Below are 18647 nucleotides of genomic sequence, written 5' to 3'. Positions count from 1 at the left end.
AACTATAAGCTGACATGATCTACAGTTGGCTTATGTGCGAAAGTAAGATTTAATTGTCTGATTTAGTAATTGAGACTCTGCATGTGCAATTCTATTCACTGAGGTATATTAGAATAGATGAACACAACATAATAAAAGGATTAACATAACTAAGGCAATAATTCACGATATCATGCTCAGATCTTACTTGTACCTGATCTGGTGTTATGTTCCCTTCATCTGCCACCATTTTTCGGAGTGCAGCAACAGTTCCAAGAAGTGGGATGGCCAGGCCTATTCTCAAGTACTTTTGATGCTTAGACTGGAAAACCAAGGTTACATTCAAGGCCCTAGAAATAAACAGAAATAATGCTTGAGGTAAGCTAATTGTGCGTACACACCAGAGCTTTGCAGAATTGTTTAATCGGGAGTCGTAAGATAAATTTGATGAGTTTGGCTTTCACTTCACCCAGTTACATGCAAGAGATTGATGAGACAAGAGTTCTAATTCAGTCCCTTTCAGGCTGAATATTTCACGATTTCTCAATATCTGACATACTTTGTTTTTCTCTCTTCAGCTTTCATAGAATCATAAATTCTCTCAAATTACAAGGAGTCTGTAATCGTTCTGTTTACCAACATGCCATAGCCCTTTCAGATCAATAGCCATTCTTCAAACCTTTTCTTTCCTCCTACGTTGCTCACAGCATTAGCGAGAAGATAACTACATTACAGAAAAGTTCTCAAACTGAGGTACAAAGTTTCACAAAAATAGCAGCCCCATGTCAATTTGCTTCAGATATCTGCTGTCACTCTACAATTGTAGAACACAGAAGTTCTACACTGTCTTACAGGAAAAAACTAATGCAAAGCACATAAAAATACACAAAAGTGTGCCACAAACACAAATAACTCACAAAAGGCAATTAAAAAGAATATGGAAGATAAATAAATTTCAGTGCAAATAATGTTGTCAGCAAGAAAACCCACATAAGTCCACTGTTTGAGGAGAAGACAAAGTTGACCATCAGAGGTCACCAGATAACTAGAAAGCATCCAGGTGTAATACAACACAGCCCACAAGAGAGAATACACTTCTTTAAAAGCAAAATTATTATATTCAAAGAGCGCACCATTGAACCACTCAAAACATCTACATGTGACAAGTAGGTTTGAAGTAGAGAGATTCCATAGCCTCAGGTTGACAAGACTGTGAGGAAAATTGATGAGAAGCCTACACAAAACAATTAATAATCCCATAGTTACAGGAGTATGCAGGACTGAGTTTTATACCATAGGAATGATATTGAGGGGTTACATCATAGCTTTACTGCAAAATACAAATACGAACAAGCACTTTGAAAACTGGATCTTTAGAATAGTAGATTGTTAGCTGATTGTTTAAACAATCAAAATTGTTTAAATTAGGAAAAAGAAAGGGACACAGAAAATGGTATCATTAACTGCAACCTGTTACCAGTATTTCAGGAATGGAAGATTCAGATTCCAAGATTAATAACAAAAAAAGGTTTATAATCAAGAAGAGAAACATCATTATTATCTTTATTCAGGGAGAGTTGTGAAGATGTGGAGTTCACTTCTAGGGCTGTTTGTTGAGGCAGAAGTTATCTCAACATTCTCCATAAAGATTGGATAAAGGGTCAGGGTTTGATGGGATATAGGAACTGAATGGATGACATGAACTAATTCACTCACATGCAAGACAAACATCCAAGGGCTGAATTTTATCAAGGGTTTCTTTCTTTGATTTTAGAGAGCTCTCTCTTGCAATTCTCCACAGTTCACTTCATTACAGATGTACCATATCTCTATGGTGCCTCTCTCATCCTATTCCGCACACAACAGTGATGGAAGTACTCACTACTACCAGGTCTGTCCAGGATTTCTGCCATTGTTAAAGTCCTGGCTGAGCACCAGGTCAATCACTTGTGGTCAGCCATAAAGAGCCCCTCACAGTGCACAGTATGGCAGGGAGATGATAAAGAACAGCTTCTAAAGGCAAACAGGTGCACAAACAGCTCTTCATTGGAAATAAAGAATCACACAATATAAAGCTATTGCTAATTTACAACCCCATCTGACTATCATTGTAACTGCAACAACAAAAATTAAGCTAAAGGTGCTACCTTCCTTAGTCCCATACGATGATTAAACCCAACGTAAGGGAGAGCGACACTTTCCCTCATGCCTAGTATAAGCATAACGCCCTCTCATTGATCAGGATTGGCCATGTTCCACCCTGTTAAGAAAGCCCCAACTGACGAGCGGCCAGTCCCCAACTCATCTCTGTGAAACTCCCAACTGATTTACCATTAATTCCTGAACTGTGTGCACTGGACCTGAGGGGCTGACAGTGGCTCACTCCTCAGACTGTAATGATACGGAACCCTGAACCCTGACCACCCAAAGTTTCCAACTAACCATGTCCAAGTGCCTGTAATGATATCATAGGATTCCCTTGACTGACAGTGCTGGGAGCTGCCTGGCTTTATGTCTGCGTTAAAAGGCCAGGCATGATGGAAGGAAGGTGTTCCGTCAGTTCTGAATGAGGGGGTAAAGCAGATACACTGTGAGCATCCAAATTGGTGAAAAGTCAATGAGCACTCAGAGAGTAAGCTAAGATCCCTGGATGCAACCTTGTCCAAACCACAAGATGGGAGCCTGTCCTTGCCTGGCAGCTGCCTTACAATACAACATGCTGATGCTCTCCAAAGTATTGATGTGGAAAACTGAGGGTTGGAGATGTACCACAATGCTGTGGTAGGGCTGGTCCATATCCAATGCAACCTCCGTGGTTGAAGGATGCCAGCAATTGAGCGTGCCCTGCAATGGTAAGCAACGCTGACCAAGATAGAGGCATGAAGAAGTAACAGCAAGCTGGAGATGCTAGGTACCCACTCTGACGTTTATGTTAGGAATTGCTGCCCTCTAGTTTTTTTCTGTTGCTTGGCAGAATAGCAAACTGTATATAAAGGAGGCAAGAGCAGGTAATAATGAGATGTAAATAGGTCCCTCTCTGCTCCTTCATGAAATTCTCATCTTGCCATTCAAAGCTAGGTTGTAAAATCAAACATTTTGTCTCAACATCTCAAATATAATTTTCCCAGTCTTGCCATATTGTCCCAAGTGACTCGTCCCAATGTGAACCCACATTGTTCACGGGGGTTGAGAAAATTCCACCTCAAATCATTAAAAGGCTTGTTTCCAGGAGATGTTTTGATGAAGTATTTTTCTGTGAGTTCTAACCACCACTGACAGATAACCAGGGTATTTAACATGGGGTTACTGAAAACAGCAAGCAAACATTGCTGTTGTTATACATTATACATTTTAGAACTAAAGGCAGAAGGACACTTTTTTTTCCTCAAGAGAACAACAAAATCAAATACTTACATCTTCAGTAATAGTTAGCTGTGCACTATTTCCCACTCTGTTGTCAAGTTTGATGTTAAATGATTTAGAAAAAATGCAATGAAAATAAAACTTGTTACAACATTTCATGTTTCCTGTTGGATGGGGTGGTGCACAGGCAGAGCTTCCTCTTCTCCCAAGATCACCATTAGGGCCATGACACCAGACCATGCCAGTCTAGTCTGAGGTGGACACTTGGGTCAGTGCAGTCTCAGCCATCTGGGGACTGCTTAACACTGCAGGAGGAAGGTCAGTGAGTTTTTCCACTCCATAACAACATAAGATATAGGAGCAGAATTATGCCATTTGACCCATCAAACCCACTCTGCCATTCAATCATGGCTGATGTGTTTCTCAGTCCCATTCTCTAGCCGTCTCCCCGTATCCCTTGATCCCCTTACTAACCAAGAGCCTACGTCTGTCTTAAATACACTCTACCAGTGTAAGTGCCATCGTCTTCTCTCTGAAACCTCATATTCACTATTCTCCACTTCTCACCAAGACATGCTCCAACTCTGTCATTAGTGCCAGCAACATCTACCCTCACTTGTTCTCACCCACCTCAAACCCTGTGCACTGAGGGACAGGAGCACTCCCATTAACAGGGTTTAAGATGGATGAGGCTACAGATGGGTAACCTGCATAGCTTAGCTCTTAAATACAAATAGATTTGACTGTGCACCTACATTTGCAATGAAGCGTCAGCCATGCCGCCCAAGTGCCCCGAGAAATTTTTGATTCCCTTCCCACCAGGTGCACGGTAAAGGACAACTCCCAACGGGCAGTGCTACTTTAGGTGCCCAGCTAGACTTTAACAATAGTGGCAAGAATGCCAGCAGGCCTTGCCAATGGTAGGTACTTCTGCCTCTGATGGGAGGGCAGACAGGATGAGTCGAGCATCCTAGAGGCAAGACTCATTGTTAACGAGAGGATTTTCAGGGAATAGGTAAGAAATCTTGCTCATGTTCATAGAGAGAAACCATCCATGAAACTCATCAAAACTGACACTTGGTCAATTTCAGGTAAAATTCAACCCATCAACTCAGCCGGAGCCGACAGAGTATTTGGTCCATAACCATGTTGGTTATAGCACTTCAACTGCAGAAGTAACTAGCTTTATAGACACGCTATGAGAATTTCTGCTTCTACCACCATTTCAGGCAGTGTTCTCCAGACTCCCACCCCACTGGATTTAAAAAAAATTCTCATTTTAATAATTCATCCCGTTCCTTTAAGGCTAAGCTGGTAAACTGGTAATGCCACGATTATCAAATGCCTCATTTAACTTGAATTGAATCTGGGTCCTGCAGTTCAGAGTTTAAGACACACACAAACATTTAACTGCACCTTTAATGGTTGTATTATTATTAAAAATTAATCAGTCAGACATTAGAGCAAGAGATAACAAGGTGTGGAGCTGGATGAACACAGCAGGCCAAGCAGCATCAGAGGAGCAGGAAGGCTGACGTTTCGGGCCTAGACCCTTCTTCAGAAATGAGATCTGCAGCATCTGCAGTTCCTACTATCTCTGAGACATTGGGCAATTCAAGTTTACAAACAGGATTGAGTAATGAACCAATTGATTGGATTCTTATATTGCCAATCATAAAACTGCTTCCCGTGTCCACAAGAGCAATCAAAGACTGGATTACTCAGAGATTTGAAGTAATTGGCCAATGTGGGACCCCATGTTTGAGAGACTGATGGGTTTAAATGATAGATTTTAAAAGATAGGATCAATACGTTCATCCATAATTTAATTATAAGTGCGTCATAAATCATGTCAGACAACTGAAGATCTCTAATAAATTTTCCTAATTAAGTATTCTCTGCCAAATTTACGGTCTGCAATTCAAACCAACTTTTTGTAGAGCTAAATTCTGCTGGTAAATGATACTGTACGTCCTGAGGTGGAAATTTGCCACGTTCCATTTTCTTGACCCAGACTCCGCACAGTGTCAGTCGCATATGATTCAAGCAAGATACCCAAAACTGACCTGCAACCAAGCGCCGGCTTTCCAAAAGTGTCTGCTGACAGAGGGGCCCCAAGCACCCATTGGGATGCACAATTGTGAGGAGTCCGAATATCTGGAATATGCTTGCTTCAGGAAACCAAATCAAGACCCCCCAAGCTGGACTAGAGTGGGAAACAAGGAGGAAGGAGTTGGAAGCGAGAGGGTGGGGATAAGGACTACAGCTGTGGAAACAAGTGCACACTCCTGCCCCTCCTGGCTCACACAAAGGTTTTCATCGAAATCTGAATTAGAAAATAAGTTGGTTTCAGTTGGTGAACACAGGAGTGAATATAGAAATAGGGCAGATCGGACACCTGTCCTGCTCCTTGGTGTCTGATATCACAAGTATGAGCTCTCTCACCTTTACATATACAGAGGAGCTAAGGCCTTCCTCAGGCGGCTACCAGCAATGCTGAAAAATCAGACAATCCAATTTCAAGTCTGACATATTTCACCCAGCCTTACGGCATAAGGTAAATTGGAGTCTTGTGCCTGTTCTACTCACAGAAAATACATACAAGGTCCAATTTCTGCCCAATCTGTCTGCATTTAACTTGATTTATTGAGCACACAGACAAGCAAATGGTTTTATACAATATGTGGAGAACTCTGAACATAAGATTACGAGCAGCAAATTAACTAAAAGGCAGAAAAGTTCATATCAAAAACTCAATTTCCCAACTATGAAAACAATGGAGAGGAGAGAAATCAAATGGTGAAGAACAACATTTTATTTTAAGTCCTATGTACTAATCATCAAAGGAGGTCAGATAATTTAGGATACGTTAATTGTTGTCCTTAAATTGTTTAATCAGCAAAAATCTGAATACAGCGGATTAAGAAAAGAAAAAGTGAATTCAATACAAAGCCACATAAAAAATTGTTTAAGGTTTTGTAAATACTGCTGCTGCTGCAGCACCATTTCCAGGTACAATGTTTCACTAAAATATCATAATGTGAGGAAGAATGCCACAAGACATGGGAAACATTCACTTAGATCAAGAATTCAATGAGAGAGAGAAACAGGGCTGGTACATTGGAATTCAACAAGAAGGTAATATATATCTATTTACCTCTCTTCCAGCAATATCTGTGAATAAGAAAAAGCTTATTCATTCTGTCTATCCAAGCATCAAGTGGAGCAGATGAGAATCTGAATTGCCACATGCAGCAACATAATTAAGCCAAATGAAACAACTTTAATTGCAAACACAATAGATTACACTGCAGAATGAATCCATCTCACTCATTCATTTTTTTTTAGAACTGCGGACAACAGAGAAAAATGGTTTGTTTTATCATTCAGCACACCGTTAGGGAATGTACTGAAGTTTGTCTGAGTACAGAGCTGGGTCAATGATAGACTCCAGCCTCAAACATGACCTATACTTGATTGTTTATCATGAAGAACAAGAATGCAATGGAAAATAACGTAAGCATAACCTCTCAGACACTAACAATCCAAGTCTCTGTTCATATGTATAGATGGAAAAATCCTTATGGGAAGAATCTTACAGGGCCATGAACAACATGAATTATGGAGAGTTTGTGGCAGAATCATGTGGCTAGCCCATCGAGGCCTATCTCCACAGCAGGAGCAACTCGCTGCATCTTTTATGTATCTGCTGAGCAGTGGGATGAGTTCCTCGCTGTGAGTTGTCTCTTAAAAGGGGATTACAACTTGTTAAATACCTCAATGGGACTCTTTAATATTCACTTAGTTATTTTGCCAAGCAATCAAAAATTGCGAATTCTCGACCCGGGGGTCAGAGCGAGCACTGGGCAGATTGTGCTTGCCGCCTGGTCCAAAGGATTTCTATGTCGGACACCGGGTTCCAACAACTCAGGGAAGGCTCTGTTGGCACCAGCCACACCCATCCCAATACCACACAGACAGACAGCTGACCAGTACCAGCCTCTAAGAACCCTCATTGCAGATCACCGATCCATTCACCATACAATTCCACACATCAAATATATAGCTCAGGCTGGACCGGCAATGATCATTGCCGCTCTGCAGCAAGGACACTGAAAACTCAGGGACACACATCTGGCTCACAGATTGGACCTGGCTACAGCTTTGAGCTGTTTGCTTGCTCTCATAGCACTCACTGCAGTGAGCCTTCCTGGGTGCCCACAGCATCCCTGCCTTGCCTTGCCTTTTTGCACTTTGCCCTCTCAGCCACAAATACTAGGCTCTCAGTACTGCAGAATTACTTTGCCATTTAGCACAGACACAAAGCCAAGATCTTGTTGGCATTCCTCAGTGAATGAAAGGGGATAGTTTTCACTCAGTAAGTCATGGGCAGCCTCCAACATTAGTCTGGAGCTTAGAAACTGTCAGTCAACCATTTCGGGCAGTCAGAGTCAGGGTGCCCTCTGCACAAGGGGTCAGGAGCGGAATGTAGAGCAGACCAACACCTGTCTTGATTCTTTCTGTCCTACTGAGTACTGATTTCCTCCCATAATTTTATTTTTGGGGAGGCGCGGTTGATTCAGGGAGACCAAAGTGGATGTCATAGCTGTCACTGTTGGTGCAGTGGACATGCTAGGTTAGTGGTGTCAGGGGTTCGAGTGGGTGAGTGAGAGTGAAGGAAATGGAAATGATGTTGCTGACAGTAGTGAGAGCATAGAGCATGAGCATTGCTGGGAGGTGAGTACAGTAACAGAGACAGGGCAATGGTTAGGTATCATAGACAAGGCAGAGGTGGAGTGAAGAAGGTCATTGACCCTCTTTCTATATTGCTGTGCGTTCCTCCAGACAGCTGGCACTGTACTGACCCACATGGCAACTACAGAACAGGCTGGCATGGCCTCCTCTGCTGTCCCTGGAAGAGGTCCGAGGTTCTGCCTGTGTACCACCCTGTATATCAGGAGCTCCAGGATCCTTCCTGAAAAGTGGGGCACCAAATCTTCCTTGTCTGCCATTTCTGGGGCAAATATCACGAAATGTGCAGGACGGCTCCAGACTGACAGTGCCTGCCCAGATTCACATTTAAAAATAGCACCTGTGCAGCGATGCCAGTCATTTCTAGGACATCACTGTCATAGCGAGCTGTTCTGAGAGAGAGGCAAGATAAGATGAGGCTAGAATCAGACCACAGGGATGCCACAGAAGTAGGGTAGGGAGTAATGAGGCAAGTTTGGTAAGACATGGGCAGAGACAATCTTTAAAAAATTCAACACAACTGGCACTTATCCAAAAACATCACAATATTCGGCACAGAGATAGTAGGAACTGCCGATGCTGGAGATTCTGAGATAACGAGGTGTAGAGCTGGATGATCACAGCAGGCCAAGCAGCATCGGAGGAACAGGAAAGCTGATGTTTCGGGTCTAGACCCCCTCTGATGCTGCGTGGCCTGCTCTGTTCATCCAGCTCTACACCTTATACAAGATTCGGCACGATGCCTTCCCGTCTCAATTTTTAAAATTTCTTACTTGCATTGTTGACACAGCAACAGCAGTGCCAGTTATGTCAGGAGGAGAAATTCCTCAGTCATATCCCCTTATATAAAACTAGTGTGGAAAAACTGATTATCTATTGCAAGAACAGAATTCTAATGCTAGGTGAAGTTAGCGTTAGAGTGGAATATCGGGAAGCATTCTATTACTTGCAATTGAGAGGAGAGAACAAAGTGCCCAGATTTGAAGACATTGCTTTAAGAAAATAAGATTAAACTGGGCTTAGTTACTTCAAATAGTGACCAATAGAGCGCATATGACATTGAGGAAGTGTGAAGAGAGCAAGGAAGATCAAATAATAAAATTAGCTATCACAAAGCCAACGTCAAGATAAAGAACAGCGAATAGCCAACATTTTGAAAAGCTAGATCAATGCCTTTGCCCGCACCGAGAAGTAGAAAGTAAAAAGCGTATTGCAGATTACAAAAAGGGACAATTAAGAAGCTGAAAACCAATGGATGTGCCATACCCATTTTGATAGTTCAATAAAAAAATCGAGACGGGTCTGTTCAGATTTGGAGGCTGCCAGCAAAAGGTAAATAAGGTGACTGAGGATGGTACCTACCCACTGGCCATCAGCGAAGACTTTTTTGCTAAGTTAACCAATGAAAATGTATTCAAGAAGATAGACTTATCAAACGCACAATTGGCATTCAAAAGTAGAAGACATTGAAGAATTGAGGAAAAGTTGCTAAGTGTCGTTCAGCATGAGAAATGATCCAATATCCCTTTCATTTCATAGTCAAACACAAAAACCCACGGCTGTGAATATATGTTTACTGTTTGAAGTGGAAGGAAGTGTACTGATATTGACAGCAAGTAGATAAATGTTGAGCCTATGCCAAGTGCCAAAACTATTGAGGGTTTGGAATGTTAAATGCAATTTAAGAGATTTTAGAAGTGTAGGTGTCAGATAATGTTGCACAGTTTGTGTCTAAAGAATTTAAAATATTTCTGAGAAAGAATGAAGTCAAATACAAAAGAATGCTCACCCTAACCCTATGACTCAGTAGTAAATGGTGCTGCAGAAAGAACTGAACAGACTATCAAGAGGTCTTTGCAGAAGTATTTCCTGATGACAATTTGGGCAGTAATTTACATGTTTCTCGGGAACTAGCATCTTCTACAACTTTAATTTTAGAAAAAAGAGCAATGACTAGACCAAAACATTAATTCTGTTTTCTCTCTCCACAGAATGCTGCCAGACCTGCTGAGTTTCTCCAGCAATTTCTGTTTTTGTCGCCCAGATTTGTAACCTGTATGACGTTTAAATGGGAAGGTGCAGAAGGTTATCAGACGGTTTTAGGCAGGCTAATTTCCCACAGTCTCCTCGGGATGTAGCACAATTTCATCACAATTGGTGGTTTGTATGTGGAATAAGTTGCCTGAGGAAGTGGCAAATACAGGCACAGTTACAATATTTAAAAGACATTTGGATAGGTAAACAAATAAGAAGTGTTTGGATGGATATAAGCCAAACGCAGGCAAATGGGACTAGTTGAGTTTGGGAAACCTGATCAGCATGGACGAGTTGAACCTAAGGATCTGTTCCCTTGCTGTTTGACTCTACGACATTGTGGCTGGCGCAGAAATTTTACCCTGAACTGAGCAGGCTAGCTGGGAAACATCAACTTTACAAAGATATTTTATTTTATTGTGATAACCAACGCATCACTGATTACATTCTCACACCTTTTTAATTTCTTTCCATCACCCACAGATTATATTTTAGGATTTCACCTTAATGAAAAAAAGTTCATCTAAATATTCACTATAAAAATACCTTCATCATCTGTTTGAAAACACAAAATGCAACTTATATAATCTTTGAATGCTGTGCTATTCCAAAAGAACAAAACCATTGAAAGTATTATGCAAAACGTAATGGTTGGCACACAGTGGTATATTACTGTCTCTTTTAAAGTTAGCTCTCCACAAACTGCTCTATTTATTTGCAACTGTGAATAAATAGTGATAGACAGTAAAATCAGAATAGGGTTTAAAGTAGAGATAATGATATTCCCATAGTTCTGCTGCCCTTCCTCAAGCCGATGGAGCCTATGGATTTGAGAGACGTTTCTGAAGAGGGTTTGGCAAGTTGCTGAATTACATCCAGCAAAGACATGACAACAGTTGCCCATGGTACTTCAATGGGAGAGGGAGCTGATCCACAAGGGGTTGTTGAATGGGCTGCCAATCACGGGCTGCTTTATCCAAAATAGTGTTGAACTTCTTGAGTAATGTGAGATCTGTACCCATCGAAGCAAGTGGAAATAATTCCTCAACATTCCTGACATGTACCTTATCAGTGATAGAGGTGCTTTAGGACGTCAGGAGGAGAGGCACTTGCCACACAGTACTCGTTGATCTGCTCTGATAGCCACCATATTAAATATGGATAGTTGAGTTCAGTCTCCTGTCCTTCAACTCCAAGATGGAAAAAAAAATTTAATATTCATGATGAAATATTAATTCTGTTCCTCTCCAAGAGGTTTCCAGAATTACTAAGTTACCAGCATTTTCTGTTTTTATACCTGATTTCTTGCATCTGGAGTATTTAGCTTTTGATTCAAGCTAGATATCAGTAATGTTGGGGACCTTATGAGAAAACAGAGAAGGATAATGCACTAATGGTTATAAACACATCAGCCTTATCTGTACACCAACATAGAAAATGTGGGTTTTGTTAGAACATCCTCTTGCTCTTAGCTCTATTTTAAATTTCCCTTAATCCATTCCTGCGTCCATCCCAATATCATGGGAACACCTTTTCTGAATACATTTATCTCTGTATTCAGCTGTCTCCCCAATCTAAATATTTCAGCCATTTGTCTCTGAGCATTATAAAAGAAAGTCTGCAATTTATATAGCAAATTATCATATCTTTCAGAGGAACATCCCAAAGCATTTAATGTGGAATGAGTTTCTTTGAAATGTATCAACTACTGCAATGGAGGTGCACACAAACCTTCTTCAGTAATTTTCTGGTTGTGACTTCCTTTGAAAATTTTTCGATCTTTCCTCTCATAGATGTTTTCCACTAACACTGAAACACAGCATTCTTCTTCAAAGCAGTCTGGAATTGCTCAATAACTGAGCTTTTTCTTTTCTGTGCAACCAGCTTCATACCCATTTTGAATGAATGGTTACTAACTGAACTTTGGGATTAGATCTGTGTAACACACAGAACAAAGTTCCCATTGGAGTGAAGAAAATGACTGTCCTATAACTGCATTTGGAAAACATAGTTTAAAGAGAACTGCCCAAGATATCTGGATGCATTTTGCAAATCCTATGGACCGACTTTACAGTCATGGAGACTCTGGGTCTTTTAAAAATGGCAGATGTTCATCTCCATTTCCAATTCCAATTTCAATTTTCACCAGTAGGAGCAGGAATGAGGGTGAGACATGACTAATACATGTGGAAAACTTAAATTCTTCAGAGCTATTTTAACTCAGTGCTGAGTTTGAACCAACCCCACTTTCACTACAGCAGGGGCATGTACACCAGCCCCACCCCGGTGTAGGGGTTAGACATCTTGAGAGAGTTCATAAATGCTCTTGGAAGGGGAATAAAGACTGTACAATGACTAATGTGTTAAATTATTTAATTGGCAAGCCCTTTAGAAACTGTAAAAGGAAACTGTTTGCCTGTTTCGTCGAAAGTTGAAAAATACTGTTGAGTAGAACCTAACCCTATTCCAGTGTTTTCAACAGATGTAGGTGGCATCAATTTGACCAAAATCTTTTCTGCTGGTGGCAGATTGGATAAAGTAGGGAGGTACATGCCAAATACCAATCAAAGTATAAACGTGGGCTGGGGTTACAAGGATGGTAGATATGCCATAGGTAGGAATTAGTAAAAGACTAATTGCCCAGAAAGATTGAGGTGAAGATCTTAAAATTCTGAAGGACAGGCCTATAGCTGTAAACAAGAACAGGTTGTTGATAATGGACTGCGAACTTGCCGACTAAGAAGTAGGCATCGGAATGTGTTGGAGTTTATAAGAGGTGAAGCTCAAAGTGTCTACAAAGGAGACACTGCTGATGTTGAGGTGTGGATGAAGGCTTCAACTATAGTGCATTGAAGCAGTTGAGGTGACAAATGGTATTTCACAGGCCCAAGAAAGTCATCCTGACGATTGGTGGAATGTGAAACTTAAAAACAGAAACGTCACATGATAATGGGAAATCGGCACGTTATAAATATTTAATGTGTAAATTTTGAACATTTTTGCACACAAAAATTCTGTGAGGAGTCCACAAAGTGAATTCAGATGCATCTTACTTCTGCTCTAGCAAAGGTTATGACCTGGAACACTCTACCTGAAAATGCAGCAGAATCAGTTTCCATAAGAACTTTCAATGACATTTGGACGCTTTTGAACCGAAATAATTTGCAGGGCTCAGAGGAATAAGCTGAGGCACGAGACTAAACTGAGCAGCTTTCAAAGAAATCAGGAGAGGTACAAAAGGCTGGATGGTTCCCCACTGTGTTGTAAGAATCAGTGATTCTATCTGACCACACAAGAAATTCTGCTGAAGCTTTTGGAGTTTTGAACACCTCATGAATGCAGCACTGTAATAATTACAAAGCAAAGTTCATCCTAAAGCTGCTGTCCAACTCCCACTGTTTTCAATCAGGCAACACAGTTGTATTTCTTACAGAGTAGCCACTGGAATACAGCCTTGCTATTTCCTCCAGATGTTCAGATTTTGGCTTAATTTGGTTGTTTGTGTACAGCAATTGTGAATATGCACAACATGCAACTTACATGTAGAGGAACCAGAATACCCTTGAATGCTGATTGGATTCAATGCCAATATACACACGTACTAAAATTAGAACATTCAAATTTGTTGTCATCCAAAGCGTAACAATAATTGATGGGAGTGTAAATTTTGAATCATCGCTTTAAATAGGAATGCAGATAGCAGACCACTGGGTGGACTATATGTCTCATTTGAAGTTAATCAGCAGATTTAATTTTCCCAAGCCCTGGGCAGCTAAATCATTCAAGTAAGCCAGTGGCTGGGTAGTTTCAACATGGTGGTGGCACGGTGGCTCAGTGGTTAGCACTGCTGCCTCACAGTGCCAGGGACCTGGGTTTGATACCACACTCGGGCGACTGTCCATTTGGAGTTTTGCATATTCTCCCCATGTCTGCGTGGGTTTCCTCCGGGTGTTCCGGTTTCCTCCCACAGTCCAAAGATGTGCAGGCTAGGTGGATTGGCCATGCTAAATTGCCCGTAGATGTTCAGGGATGTGTAGATTAGGTAGGTTATAGGCAGATGGGTCTGGGTGGGATGCTCTGAGGGTTGGTGTGGACTTGTTGGGCCGAAGGGCCTGTTTCCACACTGTAGGAATTCTATGATATGATTGACAATGCTCACAGTCGTAGTTCTGGGCTTGACCGTTCTTGTTGGAACCTGCAATGAGCCAATCTGTTTGATCCTGTTTCAAAACATATCAACAGATTTAAATTCTGCAATCTCAGAGGAGCTGTGTTGAATGTGTGTCATGTGTGTGTGTGTGTGTGTGTGTGTGTGTGTCTGTGTGTGTCGTATGTGTGTGTGTCGTGTGTGCGCGTGCGCGCGCGCGCGCGGGGGGCGCGGAGAAGAGTGTCCTTGGGAGGAAAATAGTCCCAGATGTAAAGAGCTGATCTTTCCAAATCTATCAGGCCTCATCACCTTTGAACACTCTTTACTATAGAAACCTCAACTGTAATCTCTCAGCAGTATTGGTTGATGCAGCTTCCTTGGTGTCTTTTTACTACAAACACTACATTTTTGGGGTTTTGCAATATCATCAAAAACTTATTTTAGACAATTCTGCATGGTTTGAGGATGAACAGGCAGCAAGTTTCTCGCATTCAATACAACAAAGTAGGCATATCTCCTTATGATGGCTGGAGCAAAGTGAAAGCTGAAATATACAACGGCTGCATTTATCAACCGGAGGTTGAGGCTTTGCTGTTCAGTATTATTGAAAGGAGCAGAATCTTTAATTTGACTTCTGCTTAAATGGACGCTTGAGTAGAAGAGGCAATGAATTTGAACATTCAATAATTCAGTCTTTAATTAACAACAGCCTGTTAAACATTTCAGAGCAAAAATCTATTGCCTTGCACTTTATCAGGCTTTGACCATTGTTACTATTTTTATTACATACATCACCACTCTCTTTATATTATGTTACTTTATTTTTGCACCGAATATATGGCAACACATGTAAAGAAACAAATTGAGACAGAAGAAAAGGAAAAGTGATCTCTAATCAGGTAGGAGGAACTATAGACGTCACATTAAAGAAAATGCTTCTTTTGCGACTGCCACACAATAAAGTTTCAAGACCAAGTTGAGAAATGAAGCTTTTCAATATTTCAACACTCACTTTCATCCAACCATCATGAGGAAATTTAACAGATTTCTGCCATATTCAATTAGAGAAACTTACAAAGCAGAAGGAAGCCATTTGGCCCATCATGAATCTATTTGCTCTTCAAAACTGCAGTCACCATCAGTCCCACACTCCACTTTTATCTGTAAAGCCTGAACCTCCTCATCCTTAATTTGTTCCACAACTCCCTTTTTAAATTAATTGCACAATCAAATCTTACAACCTTTTCAGGTAGAACATTCCAGGTTCCAACAAATCCACAATAAATAATTATTCTCTCTCGTCTAAATCTGTTCTCAATCATTTTAAGCTCTGAACTCTGGTTGTTGCCTCAATCCCAGGAGGGAGAAGGCTTTTTTTTCTCTTTATCCACTCAGTGAAAATCTCTCATCATCGTGAAAATCCCCACAAGGTCACATTTTAACTTTCACAGCTCACAGGAAATGGTCCTAACTTTTTTAACCCTTCTTTATAAATAAGCACCACCTCAATTCAAGGAGACATAAGCCTCGTAGCCCTCAGCGTAATTTGAGGTATCACCAAGGCGAATAGATCTTTCATATGGTGTGGTGCCCAGACCAAATGTAGTTTCACAGGACTGGTCAAAGTTGACTACAGTGCAGCAGGATATTGACTAGCACTCACTGCATGGGCTGATACATTAAGAATGGCTACTTGCTCATGGTACTGGAAAACAAGCAGTTCAACGAAAAGTCTATGCCTTATGAAGTGGAAAATTAGGCATGAGTAAAAAGGTGAGGAAATGATGTAAATAAAATCATTTGCCCAGAATGTAGACCTGTTTGATGGACCATCCGCTCTTTTCCTACCCATCAATTTTACATATGGGAAATTTTCATCTCAGTTTCTGATGGGTTCAATTTGAGATTTGAACAATAGAAAATGCGTTCCAGCCTAATTCTGTCATTCACTGCACATGCACAAATCTCGAGGAATTGCAGCCCACTATCCAGACTAGATTGCTCATCGATGCCCTTTATCACAAAGCAAGGTTTAACCAACGAATCGGTAAGTAAACATGCACGGATGCACTGATATGAAAACTAGTATGTACAGACACTGACAAAAACTGAATGGGCATGACATTATGCACGTCTAGGATTTTTAAAAGAGCTCTCTGAAGCTCCAACAAGAGAGAAAAGTCCTCTGGTGTGAGCCTCTCCTATGTTCTGCATCGTTAGATCTGGAATCCTGCAAGGTTCCTTTAGATCCACTTCTCACCTACATGCTGCATCCTGGTGACATTGTTCAAAAACACAATGACCCACAACTTCTGCTTATTTTCTCACAGACATATGAGCAAACAGCTTACTCTAGTTTATTATCAAGATATAGAATATTAAGAATAGGGAGGCTTAAAAAATGTATATGAACGATAGTTTGGCTACAGCTGGATTTCTGACTACAGATCTGATGATGAAACACTAAAATGTTGGATATTGGCCCAGATTTTCCAACAGCCAGACAACCAATCATGAAGTGTGGATGTGGGGACCTTGCAGAATTTCCATTGTAGCAGATTCTGAAGGGAACTGCCTGGGATATTGAAGATTCTGCTGGACAATTCCCCTATGCCTTGGACCTTCCTAAAGTATCCATTTAAATCAGAGAATTCAGAGATTTTCGTTGTGTAAATAGTTACTCAGGAAAATTTAAACTATTAAAAACCCAGTCTAACTCCTGGGTAATGACTCAGCTGACCCACAATTGACCTCACACACACCCGCAATGGCACCTACCACTGATCCCATCCACCCCTCCAGACTCAGATCTGACACCCCCAGGACCTGAATGCAACACCAGCCTCATCCCGCAGCAGGTCTGAGCCCTCCTCTGCTGACACCCACAAGGGACCAAAAACATCCTTGCTCCAAAGCTGGACAACATATTCTCTCCAACTCATCAACCCTACCCACAAGCCCTGACATCTCCTGTCCATTCTGACTTACCCGAAACACTCCATCACTTATGTAGCCACCTTGCCACCATGCACCCTACCCATGTGGAACCCTAATGCCTAGCAAGCCATTCAGTTGTATCAATGGCTACAAAGTTGCAACAAAGAAATGAAACTGGATGGTCCACCAGGTATCAACCTAGGTACCAAAAAAGACAACAGCAGAAACAGCCCTGTCGACCCTGTAAAATCCTTCTCACTAACATCTGGGGGGCCAGCCCCAAAACTGGGAGAACTGTCTCATAGATGAGTCAATCAACAGCCTGACATAGTCATTATGGAATCACACCTGACACACAATATCCTAGATGCCATCATCACCATCCCATCAGTAGGACAGACCCAGCAGAGGCAGCAGCACAGTAGTATACAGTCAGGAGTGAGTTGCCCCAGGAGTACTCAGCATTGACTCTGGACCCCATGAAGCCTGATGGCTTCAGGTTAAAAAAGAACAAAACTGCTGGAAAAGCTCAGCAGGTCTGGCAGCATCTGTGAAGGAGAAAACAAAGTTAATGTTTCGGGTCCGATGACCCTTCCTCAGAACTGATGGTGGCTGGGAAAACGTCAGTTTATATGGAGAAAATAGGGACGTAGGTGGGGTAGCGAGTAAATGATAGGATAGAGCCCTAAGAGAGAAAGACAGTTGGACAGACAAAGGAGTTGCTAACGATCAGGCTGGGAGGGTGAATAGTTGTTAATGGGGACTGTTAGTGACTAGTGATGATCATCAGACGCCATTTCCGCCACCTCCACCATATTGCCACCATCAGACACATATTCCCCTCCCCTTCCTTGTCCGCCTTCTGCAGGGACCGTTCCCTCTTCCTGGTCCACACTTCCTTCACCCCCAACACCTCCCCACAGCCCTACGGCACCTTCCCCTGCAACTGGCGAAGGTGCAACACCTGCGCATTTACCTCCTCCCTCCCCAGTATCCAAGGGCCCAAACATAATTTTCAAGTGAAGCAACACTTCACCTGCACTTCCAAGAATCTAGTCTACTGCATTCGCTGCTCACAATATGGTCTCCTCTACATTGGGGAAACGAAGCGTAGACTTGGCAACTGCTTCGCAGAACATCTACGTTCTGCTCGCAAAAAAGACCCTGAACTACCTGTTGCCTGCCACTTCAATGCACCACCTTGCTCCCTGGCCAACATCTCTGTCACTGGCTTGCTACAGTGTTCCAGTGAAGCCCAGTGCAAGCTGGAGAAACAACACCTCATTTTCCGCTTGGGGACCCTTCAGCCCTCCAGACTCAATATTGAGTTCAATAATTTTAGGGCCTAAACTCACCCATGTCCCAGCCCCCCACCCCACACACCAGGCCTTGTTACCACATAGCCTGCCATTACACACCCCCTGTTGTTAGTGAC

General features: G+C 41.8%; 1 protein-coding gene across 2 annotated transcripts in view; it reads right to left on the bottom strand.

Moving 5' to 3' along the window:
• usp43a (ubiquitin specific peptidase 43a) overlaps positions 1-18647 on the bottom strand; it is a 395580-nt gene that overhangs the window by 152331 nt on the left and 224602 nt on the right. For both annotated transcript variants that reach the window (XM_048610938.1, XM_048610939.1), the window contains exon 5: positions 194-329. In XM_048610938.1, the coding sequence (XP_048466895.1) occupies positions 194-329 (136 nt within the window). The remainder of the gene's footprint in view (positions 1-193; positions 330-18647) is intronic.

Source organism: Rhincodon typus, chromosome 23, assembly GCF_021869965.1.
Source record: "Rhincodon typus isolate 14 chromosome 23, sRhiTyp1.1, whole genome shotgun sequence".
Classification (NCBI taxonomy): domain Eukaryota; kingdom Metazoa; phylum Chordata; class Chondrichthyes; order Orectolobiformes; family Rhincodontidae; genus Rhincodon; species Rhincodon typus.
The sequence above is the reverse complement of the archived record's forward strand: the minus strand, read 5'-3'. Positions and strand labels throughout refer to the sequence as shown.